Raw genomic sequence first — 13,455 nt, 5'->3', positions numbered from 1 at the left:
TCTCTGTCTTACCATTATATAATCTATCTGATACCTTTTAGTATCTCCAGGATTCTTCCAGGTATACAACCTTCTTTTATGATTCTTGAACCAAGTGTTAGCTATGATTAAGTTATGCTCTGTGCAAAATTCTACAAGGCGGCTTCCTCTTTCATTTCTTCCCCCCAATCCATATTCACGTACTATGTTTCCTTCTCTCCCTTTTCCTACTGACGAATTCCAGTCACCCATGACTATTAAATTTTCGTCTCCCTTCACTACCTGAATAATTTCTTTTATCTCGTCATACATTTCATCAATTTCTTCATCATCTGCAGAGCTAGTTGGCATATAAACTTGTACTACTGTAGTAGGCATGGGCTTTGTGTCTATCTTGGCCACAGTAATGCGTTCACTATGCTGTTTGTAGTAGCTAACCCGCACTCCCATTTTTTTTATTCATTATTAAACCTACTCCTGCATTACCCCTACTTGATTTTGTATTTATAATCCGGTAATCACCTGACCAAAAGTCTTGTTCCTCCTGCCACCGAACTTCACTAATTCCCACTATATCTAACTTTAACCTATCAATTTCCCTTTTTAAATTTTCTAACCTACCTGCCCGATTAAGGGATCTGACATTCCACGCTCCGATCCGTAGAATGCCAGTTTGCTTTCTCCTGATAACGACGTCCTCTAGAGTAGTCCCCGCCCAGAGATCCGAATGGGGGACTATTTTACCTCCGGAATATTTTACCCAAGAGGACGCCATCATCATTTAATCATACAGTAAAACTGCATGTCCTCGGGAAAAATTATGGTTGTAGTTTCCCCTTGCTTTCAGCCGTTCGCAGTACCAGCACAGCAAGGCCGTTTTGGTTAATGTTACAAGGCCAGATCAGTCAATCATCCAGACTGTTGCCCCTGCAACTACTGAAAAGGCTGCTGCCCCTCTTCAGGAACCACATGTTTGTCTGGCCTCTCAACAGATACCCCTCCGTTGTGGTTGCACCTACGGTACGGCCATCTGTATCGCTGAGGCACGCAAGCCTCCCCACCAACAGCAAGGTCCATGGTTCGTGGGGGAAGTTGGTGCATCAGTGTTTGATATAAAAAGTATCACATCCTAAAAATAGGCCAAGCTTCAAGAAGAGTTTTCATATTTATTTTTAGTTCTTTCATAGATTACAAATTATGCAATAACGATAGCAGAAAGTATAATTGTTCTCAAGGAAAAAGTGTGAGGTGAGTACTTGAGCAATTTGACTTTCCTGTTGAAAAGTGCTCAAAGGCTCATTTATTCAGCTAGGTAACCTAGAAATTGAAATTTATAATCATGCTTAGGATCCAGCCTAACCACACCCTAGTGGGGCGACAAATATTATATGTGAAAGCTTAGGTTTTTGTTATAACCATACTGTATGTAATGTATAGTAACTTAAAGCATTAACTTTTCCTGTTTGTGTACTTACTTTACGTGTCCTGGCAAGAACGTCTGAATTCTCTTCTTCCAAAACTCTGCAGCTTTAATGGCCTTGTCATTGCACAGAAGTATCTCTCTCTCTCTCTCTCTCTCTCTCTCTCTCTCTCTCTCTCTCTCTCCACATTCACACTGCTTATCTTCAGAGTTCCTTTTTGGGGTGCAGGTTTGTTTTTCTCAGTGTGTCCAATCAAAAAGGTAGGCGGCAGGTCTCAGGTTGGACTTCTAATGGTACTGTCCGATGTATAAAACTCTTCCTTGACTTAAGACAAGTTCGAAATGTTTGGTGGTTATACATTGTGGGTTGATTTGCTCCTGTTTCCTCACTTTCACTGGGTAGTAGCTACTTTGTGTCTCATATCTGTGTGTTTGCACTACTTAAAAGTGAGTAGTGCCAACTACATCATATCCTATGCTCTGAAAATTTGCTGTCATTGGCTGGTGAGATCACTTGACATGAGCTATGGCTGGCTAACAAAACCACATCACATTCTCGGTTTCAGTGCTTCGGAAGTTACCATGCTGTATTTGGTGGAATTCGTATTAATACTCCCATAACACGAAAATATGCAGTGTACATGTTTCCGCAATCAAAGATCCTTCCAAAATGCATTTTTTATTGGGTTTCATATTGTAAAGTGTCGGGAAGTTCTATGCTGGTGTGTAAAACCTGTATCATTCAAAGGATTGGTAAGTTTTACAGCTTTTAGGGAAAGTGTATTGTAACTTAATACATAAAAACGTACTTTCACCCAGGGTGAAGTGTATTTTCACCTGAGGAAAAGTGTATTTTTAACTGGGAAATCCAGGTATCTCTTTTCACCTCCATGTATACACCTTGTTATTTATTGTATCATAACAAGTTTTGTTTTTTAGATCAGGTGGCCGAATAATGCCAGAGATTTAAGAGTACTAGTTGTGCTATGTAATAGACATAAAATCTGTAAATGATGGCCATGTAAACATGCTGCCGCCCACCTGACAGAAACGTGTTGAGCACACAACATACTGTGTTCCAGGTACTTACTGCTTGCCACACTTCTGCCAGGCAGCTGGCAGAATGTTTGTATGGCCATCATTTCCAGATTTTGCCTCTAAAATCATGACTCAGCAACTGATGTTCTAATGAATGAAGTTGACTGTAACATAGCTGTGGTGGGTCTGCTTAATCATTACACTGAGGCGACAAAAGTCACGGGATACCTCCTTGTATCGTGTCCGACATCCTTTTGCCTACTATAGTGCAGCAACTTGACGTGGTGTGGCCTCAAGTCGTTGGAAATCGCCTGCAGGAGTATTGGGCCACGCTGCCTCTATAGCCATCCATAATTGCGAAAGTATTTCCTGTGCAGGATTTTGTGAATGAACTGACCTCTCAATTGTGCTCCAATAAACGTTCAATGGGATCCAGGTTGGCAAATCTGTTTGGCCAAACCAATCGCTCGAATTGTCCAGAATGTTCTTGAAACTAGTCACAAACAATTGTGGCCCGGTGACATGGCGCATTATCAGCCGTGAAAATTCCACCACTGTTTGGAAACATGATGTCCATAACTGATCATCCAGAGGGCCCAGCCCATGTCATGTAAGCACAGCTCACACTCTAATGGAGCCACCACCAGTTTGTAGCCGGCTGGTGGGGCCGTGCGGTTAAAGGCGCTTCAGTCTGGAACCGCGTGACCGCTACGGTCGCAGGTTCGAATCCTGCCTCGGGCATGGATGTGTGTGATGTCCTTAGGTTAGTTAGTTTTAAGTAGTTCTAAGTTGTAGGCGACTGATGACCTCAGAAGTTAAGTCGCATAGTGCTCAGAGCCATTTGAACCAGTTTGCACAGTGCCTTGTTGACAACCTGTGTCCATGGTTTCATGAGGTACGCACGACACTTGAACCCCACCATCAGCTCTTACCAACTGAGTCATCTGACCAGGCCACAGATTTTCCAGTCATCTAGGGTCCAACTGATCCCACGAGCCCAGTAGACATTGCAGGTGGTGTCGTGCCAGTAGCAAAGGCAGTTGTGTAGGTTGTCTGCTGCCATAGCCCATTAACGCCATATTTCGGTGCACTGTACTAACGGATGTGTACGTCGTTCGTCCCACATTGATTTCTGCCATTATTTCGTGCACTGTTGCATGTCTGTTAGCGCTGACAACCCTATGCAAACACCCCTGCTCTCAGTCATTAAGTGAAGGCTGCCGGCAACTGCGTTGTCAAAGGTGAGAGGTAATTGCTGAAATTTTGTATTCTCAGCACACTATTGGCACTGTGGGGGTCAGTATATCGAATTCCCTGACAATTCGAAATGGAACATCTCGTGCATCTTACTTCACATACAATTCTGTGTCCAAAGTCCGTTAATTCGCATCATGTAACCATAATCACATTGGAAACCTTTTCGCATGAATCGCCTAAGTACAATTGACAGCTCTGCCTATGCATTGCCCTTTTATACCTTGTGTATGTGATACTACCACTATCTGTATATGTGCTTGTAGCTGGCCCATGACTTTCGTCACTTCAGTGTAATATTAATGCCAGTCAGCTGTGGAGCTCAAAGTGGTCCCAATTAAATCTCAAGAAACCTTCCTTAAATTGGTTGGTAGAATCAATTTTTAGGAGCCTAAGACTGTACCATGGTGATCCACGTATCTTCAGTTTTTCAAATTTCTGTGAAGCATACCAAATGGAATGCAGAATTTGTAGCTCTATGACTGCATTTGGAACCATGTAGCATCCATAGACTTTAAGAATAAGAAGGTCCCAGCCACAGTGAACACATTTTTTTCAACTTTGAAATTTCACACATTTTTCTCCTCTTTTCTAGCATGGAAACTTGAATGATGTATTTGGGATTAACACTTCAGCCACAGGCAAAACGGGTGTGTATGGTAAGCTCTTTCTGTACTATTTTGTGCGGCATGGTGTTATAACATAGGATATAATTCCTGGGCTGTTTGTATGCAGAAGTCCCTATTTTCCCTAAGAGTCACATTTTACACATTCTCAGGTTTCACCCATATGCTTACACATATACCCTCTTCCACCAGCAACTTTGTAAACATTTTTGCAAGCTTGTATATGTAACCTCATTTCAAGATGACAGTGATGGATGCAGTGTGTTAATGATAATGGTGGTTCTTGGAGCATTGATACACAAATGCATCCATCGTGTGCTTGGATGAAACCGAGACTTCTCTGAAAAAAAATGAATATTGTGTAATGGTCTTTCACAAAACCCCTAAGAAATTATGGCCACATGAAAAGGCTGTTAGTGGTACCATAGTGTCTAGTCACGTATGATTGAGACAGGAACTGAAGCTGAGGGTAGCAAAGCAAAAGCTGAAATGTTTAACCCCATTTTCAAATATTTATGTACAGCCGTGGATCAGGAGAAGTGTCCCAGTTTAACCCTCATACAACTAAAAAGATGAGTGAAATAAGTGTTAGTGTCTGAATAACTGTAATTTAGCATAGATCCCTCAAACAAAAAGCAGTGACCTGTAGTTGGAAGAAAAACCAAGTCATGCTTATTTACAATGAGGGTAGTAGGAATGATCCACAAAACTATCTTTAAATATCCTTGACATTGATTTGGTGTAGAATCATAGAACATGTCCTGACCTCAGATGTATGAATCGATTGACCTCCTTCATCCCAACTAGCAAGAATTTCGAAAACATCAGTCATGCAATCCCCAACTCGCACTTTTCTCATGTGACACATTGAAAGCTGTGGATCAAGATAGTCAGCTAGATGCAATATTTCATTATTTCTGAAAAGCACTACCTCATCCATTCTTATTGTCGAAAGTATGATCGTGTAGGGTATCAAGTGAAACTGGGACTGAATTGAGGATTTTGTGGAAGGGAAGATGATGCGGTATGTTATCTTGGCTGGAGAGTCGTTGTCAGCTGTAAAAGTAACTTCAGGTATGTCCCAGGGAAGTGTGTTGGGACTCTTGCTGTTTATGTTGTATATTAATGACGTTGCCAAGAATAGTAGTCTCAGACTTCCTGCAGATGATACAGTTATTGATAATCAAATACTGTCTGAAACAAGTTTCTGCACTTCACAAAAGGAAAAAAAGTGTTATCTTATGACTATAATATCAGTGAATCACAGTTGGAATGTGTCAACTCTCACAAATATCTGGGTGTCACTTTGTAGGGATACGAAATGGGACACTCTCATAGGCGTAGTTGTGGGTGAAGCAGGTGGTAAACTTCAGTGTATGGTAGAATACTGGAGAACTGCAATCAGTCTATGAAGGAAATTGCTTACAGATCACTCATGTTATCCATTGTAGAATATTCCTCACATGTGTGGGACCCATAGCAGATAGGACTAACAGAGGATACAGGACTTATACAGAGAAGGCAGCACCAGTAGTCACAGGATTGTCTGACCCATTTGGGAGAGAGCTGGAGAGATGCTCAAGAAATTGAATTGGCAGGCTCTCAAAGATAGACATAAACTATCCCAAGAAAGCCTACTTACAAAGTTTCAAGAGCAGACTTTAAATGATGACTGAGGAAGGAATATACTAAAACTCTCTACACAAAGGGATGCAGAAAAATGTATATATTCTTTGATATTTGATATATTTGGAAATGACATCATTGCAGTTTTGCATGTTTTCTCAGCAGGTCCTGATGCACGTTTTGCAGCAGATGGCGGTGCAGCATTGAATGAAGTAAGATTGTCATTTGAAGTCCAGTGCCCAGTGCTGCTGTGTTGCAACATTTTGCTAGGTTACCTCAAAAATCTGTGAAGCAGGTTGCTCCAGAAAGCGGGATAAGCCGATCGAGTGTATGACAAATTCTGAAGGTTGCAAAGTGGAAAGTGTACATTCCAAGATTGCTGCACGAACGAGGACGACCCAGATCAAAGGATGGAGTACTGCAAGTGATTTGAAGGCATGCTTCGTAAGGATGAACGGTTTGCAGAGTTGGTTATCTGATCTGATGAAGCACTATTCAAATTAAAAGGTACAATAAACTGCCACAACTGCGAGTGCTGCGCTCCTAAAAATCCTCCCTCTCATGTGGACAAATGTTAATCTACTGGCTATTAATGTGTGGTGTTGTGTCATCACATGATTCATATGTTGCAAACATTAATTTTACCTGCAATCTGAGTGGTGTTTGGAAACAGAAGATTTTATCTAAAACAAGATGGCACTCCGGCTCACTACCACAATGGATGAAAATCTACCCGGATGATGGCAAGGTCGAAGAGGAGTCATTCATACTCACCAGAGTATGAAAAATGTTTATGAACAAGCTATGAGAAACCATCAAGGTGTTCTGTGCAGGTATGACACTGGCAACACTGACAGCTGTAGTTTGGTCAACAGTTCAGTGGCTTCGAGATCGTTTGGCTGCTAATGAGTGTCACTTTGAACAAGCAAAATAACCTTCACCTCATGTGAGTTGTAATGGTATGTCATTTTGTACCATCAACCCTGACTATCAAAGAGTGTTTATATTTTCTGGACCTCTCTGTATATCATTCATAGAGGGAACATAGAACAACATTTAAACTAATTACACCATGCATGGAGGTATTCAATCTATCATTCTTCCCATGCTCCATGTGTGAACAGAATGGAAAAATCCCAAACAGCTGGTACAATGAGATGTACCCTCTGCCATGACTTCACAATGATTTGCAGACTATAGATGTGTTGCCCTGCTGTGTCTAGCCTTGCCTCTAGGTGCACCATTGTCGGTGCTTGTCTCTTCGATGCTGTGTCAAAGGAAGATGCGACAATGGTGACTGGTCTGCAGCGACAAGTGATATTGATCCGAGTGACAGAAACTGCAGTGACCTGTTTCTTTCAGTGTTTGTTATCTTGATGATATAGTTCTTTGTTCTTGTTTTATGCACGATTTTGGTGTTAATGAGCTGATTTTGGTGCTAATGTGCAGATGTTGTGATTTGTTTTTCAGACAAATTATAGTGTGTCATTTTTCATGTGTGGTCAGTGTACTCTCCTTTAACTCCTTCCATTCATGCTAAATAAGATAACTAAAGTGGTGACCTCAGCACGATTAACGAGATGCCTCGGATAATATAGCGGCAGCACTATGATCAAATCAAAGCCACAAAGTCGCCTCAACACTCAGCAGTGCTGTATGTTAATAAAGAGGCAAGCTCTTCACATGCTCACACAGCCTCTACAGTTCAAAGTAGGAACTTCATAAATGTAAAACTTCCCACCTTTTGGCGTAAATGACTGCATCTACGGTTCCAGAATGTAGAGAGCATGTTGAGGCCATGTTTTTTTCTTTCCCCTCCAACGTGGCATTCCGGCTTTGGCGGACAGATTTCATTGCGCTGTGGCACACTTGGGTGAGGCTCAAGGTAAGCGAGCATAAAATTTGTTAGTTTCTCAAAATTGAGGTCCTTAAAACTGAATTAATTAAATAATATTAACTTCAGAGAGTTGATTACATAAACTATTACACTATTACGAGAAACGAGAACTGTCAGAGATAAATGACTAGCCGGAAGCTTTCCTGCATTTATTATGGCTGATTTGTCTTTGACAGCCTTGGTGGATAAAGTGGAGGCGACAGCTGTCTATTAGGAATGTATGGGTTGTAGCACTGTACAACGAACCGTTATAGCAGTGGACTCCAAACTGAGCATCAGCACTGAGGGTGGGCAGTGTGGCACTGATGCAAGTATATCACTAGCCATACCCGCAAGCACAGTAGAACACCTGATTTACATGCCACAGCAGCAGCAATGAAACACAATTGTGAATTCATGCCGGAACCAAAAGTACAGACGTCTAAGCAGGGAACATTGAATAATACTTTTTGGTGTTGGTACCGTTTGACATTTTGGAAAGAACGCATATTAATGTAACATTCCATGCAATTTCCCAAACTTTTTTGATATCAGTGTACAATGTGCTCTGCTATTTCCTTTTATTCCCATCTACCGCACCGGTATTTAATGATTCAAACAATACTGTACGTAGGCAATGCGGTACATACCTGGGTATGTCATGTGAGAAGTTTAGGACAGGCTCATCATTCGATGATCAGAGTTCACTAGATAAGACACCTCTCGAGCACAAAGGAATGCACAGAACCGTTTTCATGCTTAAGTGTGGCACTGACTACTATGTTTCACAGGAGCCTACAAGAAGACAATGCATAACATTTGTGGATGGATTTGAAAACTATATCTCTGTTGATCTATCATGGACCGAAGGCACAGCTTATTAAGTAATTGTCAATGTAGATTGTATTATTGTTCCGATTTGGTGAGTCCAGTAAATTGTTTTTGGACTTGTGTTTTCTGCATTTCTATTCTGCTAGCACATGTGCTTCAAAACATTTTAAAACGTTAAAGAATGATTTCAATATAAACATAAACGTTTGTTGTCAAAATTATCAAATTAACTGGAAAATACGCACCTTCTCATATTACCCTCTAAAATATTCTTTCATAAAAATTAGACACCAACGTAAGACCCTGAGATGTTCATTTTTCATCTGCTTAATGCTGACTAGCCTTAATTGCGCCGGCTGCGGTGGCCAAGCAGTTCTAGGTGCTTCAGCTACAGTCGCAGGTTCGAATCCTGCCTTCGGCATGGATGTGTGTGATGTCCTAGGTTAGTTAGGTTTAGGTAGTTCTAAGTCTAGGGGACTGGTGACTTCAGATGTTAAGTCTCATAGTGCTTAGAGCCATATGAGCCTTAACTGCTGCATATGAAAAAAAAAGGAGACTGAATTACTATGACGTTTTAAGCGGGAAAGTCAGTTAATGTTTTCACGAAGTGAAAAGTGATACAATTTCAAACTGTAAATACCAGTGATAGTATTGAAATCCTTTCACTAAAGCGCAAAAAATAATAAATGCAACAGTATTTGATCAGAGATTTCTATTCTCGTAGCCAAGATAATAAAATGTAAGCACTTTGGGATGGCTCATGGCAGGTTTAAATATTATTTTTGGGCTTGAGTTTCCTTGTGTAACGGTGGTAATTTAATACTGGGGGACCTTTCATAAGCAAGTGAGTAGTAAATTAACAAAAAAGATAATTAAATATAGGAACCCTTGTTTTTTATGAAGTTCCTTTATATGTGGCCTAAAATTGCAATACAAAGAAAAGTTTAACCCAACCACCCAAGCCGTGTCCAAACAGCACTGAATAAATTCCAACGACCTGAGGTTACCTTGTATATAAACAATGGTAAGTTTAATTCACAGGAAAGTTTCTTACATCAAAAAGTATAAAATCAATCTGGGAGTCATGTGTAAGCATGTATACAGTTAGTTTTCTTCGACATCGTTCATTTAAGCAATTATACTATCGTGAATTCAGTTCCTAGTTACTTCCAATTTTTGCAGAATATATAGTGTGAAATGTTTCTTCTAATGAAGAGTGAACAATTTCAGATAATATTGTTTCACAGATTATATCAAATGTGTCAGCTGCTGAGATAATATGAATTATTTCCACCAACAGTGCAGATGTAAGATGATTACAGAAAATGTGCAACATGATCAAAATAGTTTATCCACATACTCAACTGTAATAGACATACTATTTACTCATTTTTGATTGGTTTTTATATATAGTGGGGTTGTATTGACATCCATGAATTTTTTTCTTAGATCTATAGCAGTGATGTGATGGATATGGTGTAGGTTCACGGCAGATGGAGTTTTAGCTAATTGTGTATTGAACTACTGGGAAGACGTTACAGATGAGTGTGCAGAACTTGGAGCAGACCAATACAGATGATTTAATACTGTCTGTGCCATTTCAAACATTACTATACTTGACAAGCTTGTAACCAAGACTACCACAGCTACAAGTTGGATGTTAATTAACTGTTTCAGCTGTATGTAGTCCTTTACGTTTAGATCATTACTGATTTCATATCACTAATTACCACATTTTCAGGAGAACAGCTGTAACAATAAATTAAGAAGGAATAACAACCCTGTGACATCCTCAAATATAATATGATAATTTTCTAAAATTATTTTAAGATTTTTATTTATTTTTATTTTTTGAAAAACTTTAAAAACTTTTACATAAGAATATTAAGATATTGGTATCATATAACTAAAACATTAGAGCTAAAAGACTCATAACTTGGTACGCAACATTTGTTTTCAGTCATAATGAAACACCACCAGTTGACGGTATGTCATTGAATAAAACAGCTGCCAGATGCATAGATTCAAATCCAGTATGGTAAATGGGACCTAAACACATTATGCCATAGTGATCCAATGGTAAGGTGGAAATGTATGAAAACTATTAAGATCTAATTTGCAGCTAGCATGATAAAACCAAGAAATGGTTGCAACAAAGTGGAGGGATATTCTAAGTAACCTGGACAAAATGAATCAAGTGAGTAGCTATTGACATGAACATAGAACCTGAAAAACAAATTTATTGCTTCTCTGGTCGATATGATATTAGTGAAGAGGGGATGTGACTGTTTGCTGTCTCTTACGAATGGCGTGAAAGTAAACAGCTTGACTACAGATGGCTTGCACTGTGCTTGAAGAAGAATTTTATAAAAGTTGTGAAGTTGACTCTGGTACTGATGTGGCTCCAAATGTAGATTGATTTGCATGATATAAAGATGGATGTGAACCTCTTTCCTTTGAGGTTTGCCTTCCTTTTGAGGGCATATGTGTGTAACAGAAACTCTCATTGATAATTTCCTGCAGATGTTTTCAAACTATAATAGTAAAACTACTATATATGATTTTGTGCTCCTGATTCTTTGGTGTAAATGTTTATCATCACACATTCTGGACTTGGAAATACATAGTAAATTGAGCAGTTTTACTGATTACTATTCTCAAAGAGTACATACTGACATGTATTTCATTGTTTTGCTGGCTAGGCCATTCTGATGCGTAAAGGGTTAGGAGTGGTATACTGAATGTACGCAGAGAGGGTAGAGGAGAGCATAACAGAAATATTGAAAGATCTAAACTGGCAAACTCTTGAAGATCATCTTGCATCTGTGTCTACATCTACATCCATACTCTGCAAGCCACCTGAAGGTTTGTGTAGGAGGGTACTTTGAATACCTCTATCTGTTCTCCCTTCAATTCCAGCCCCGTACTGTTCGTGGAAAGAAAGATTGTCGGTATGCCTCTGTGTGGGCTCTAATCTCTCTGATTTTATCCTCATGGTCTCTTCACGAGATATACATAGGAGGAAGCAATATACTCCTTGATTCCTCGGTGAAGGTATGTTCTCGAAACTTCAACAAAAACCTGTACCGAGCTACTGAGCGTCTCTCCTGCAGAGTCTTCCTCTGGAGTTTATCTATCATCTCCGTAACGCTTTTGCGATTACTAAATGATCCTGTAATGAAGCGCACTGCTCTCCATTGCATCTTCTCTATCTCTTCTATCAACCCTATCTGGCACACATTATTTGCAAATTTTCAAGAACTACTATTGAGGAATGTAAGAACATGCTTCAGCTCCTGATGTGCTGCTCCCAAAAGCACTGTGAAGACCACGCTGGACTAACTATAGCACTCACAAAGGCACCGAGCAATCATTCTCTCCACAGTCGGTAAACGAATGGAATGTGAGGAAACCCTAATATATCATACAGTGGGAAGTATGGGGAGGGAGGGAAGGGAGGGAAAGAGAGAGGGTGATTAAAGAATAGAAAATTCATGCATGCAGTGAAACATTATCCTTTGTAGCTAGACACACAAGTACCTGTTATCTATTTCTGTTTTTGTCCCAATGTAGTGCATAAACTGCAAGTGATTGACATAAAAGGAAATTTCAGCACTTTTTTCATAAACTGCTGGCTTTCTTGGCTAACTTTGTTACGTTCATTTGTAATAAACATATCAATTTCTATGATGTATATATGCAGACTGAAGCAACGAATGAAAATTTATACCAAGGCCAGGATTTGAACCAGGTCACCTGTTTACAAGGCAGATGCACTAACCACTACGTCACCCTGGCACAATAGCTTTTCACAACTGCATGGACTACCACTATAGCAAGTCTCCCTTCTCAATCCAAATTTACATTCACACCTCAGCCCACATAGTACAGGGAGTACATAAAGTCTGGGAACACTTCCAATTATTTATTGCACAAGAACCAAACATTGTGCAGATATCATACATATGTCATTTTGAAGAGAAACCCTGAAAGGTTTTTTCTCATGTATACCACCACAGTGTAGTTTGGTAATTTGCCAATAATCAGTGCTAGTCACAAACATGCCGAGTTCAGGTGCGGAGCAAGCTTTCTGTCTGTTGGAGTTCGAGAAAAACAAGTTTGCTACAGCTGTTCAATGGATATTTAGAACCAAGCATGGTAAGAAGCCACAAACAAGGAAGGCCATTTGCCACTGGCATAACAAATTTATTACAATGGGTTGCTTGTGCCTGGCAAAGATAAGCGGACATCCAAGTGCGAGTGAAGAGAATATGGAGTGCAAATGAGAGACGTTCATAAGGGTGTCCCTACTTGGGCATGTTGCAGCAATGGCTGATGCCTCAAATTCAATTGGAATCTCCATTTATCTTTCAGCAGGATGGGGCTCCACCCCATTTTCATCGTGAAGTTCGTGGGTACCTGAACACGGAGTTGCCGCATCGACGGATCGGCCGTGCTACAGAAGGGGACAGCTGTTTCATGAAATGGCCTCTGCTATCACCAGATCTCACTCCATGTGACTTTTTTCTGTGGGGACATGTTAAAGATCTGGTGTATGTACCACCTATAGCACATGATGTAGCAGAGCTCCGGGAGAGAATATGGGAAGCAACTGCCACAGTCGATGATGCCATGCTGGGACAGGTATGGCAAGAATTCAATTACCGTATTGACGTCTGCCGGGCCATTCATGGTTTGCATATTGAATGTTTGTGGAAAAGACTTTCAGAGTTTCTCTTCAAAATGCAATATCTATGACATCTGTACAATGTTTAGATCTTGTGCAATAAATAATTTAAAGTGTT

The 13,455-nt window shown here is 40.1% G+C and overlaps 1 protein-coding gene across 3 annotated transcripts in view; it reads left to right on the top strand.

The window, feature by feature from the left end:
* The window catches only part of LOC126215182 (sorting nexin-4-like), an 80,793-nt gene that overhangs the window by 60,952 nt on the left and 6,386 nt on the right, over window positions 1–13,455 (top strand). The window contains exon 9 of one of the 3 annotated variants that reach the window (XM_049941849.1): window positions 6,109–7,438. The exons of the other annotated variants lie outside the window; for them this stretch is intronic. Within the exon in view, the coding sequence (XP_049797806.1) occupies window positions 6,109–6,150 (42 nt within the window). The 3' untranslated portion in view covers window positions 6,151–7,438. Of the gene's footprint in view, window positions 1–6,108; window positions 7,439–13,455 lie in introns of those variants that run through there. 3 annotated transcript variants of the gene reach the window in all.

This window comes from Schistocerca nitens, chromosome 12 (assembly GCF_023898315.1).
Source record: "Schistocerca nitens isolate TAMUIC-IGC-003100 chromosome 12, iqSchNite1.1, whole genome shotgun sequence".
In the NCBI taxonomy this organism is placed as follows: domain Eukaryota; kingdom Metazoa; phylum Arthropoda; class Insecta; order Orthoptera; family Acrididae; genus Schistocerca; species Schistocerca nitens.
This window is presented reverse-complemented; position numbering and strand designations above follow the sequence as displayed.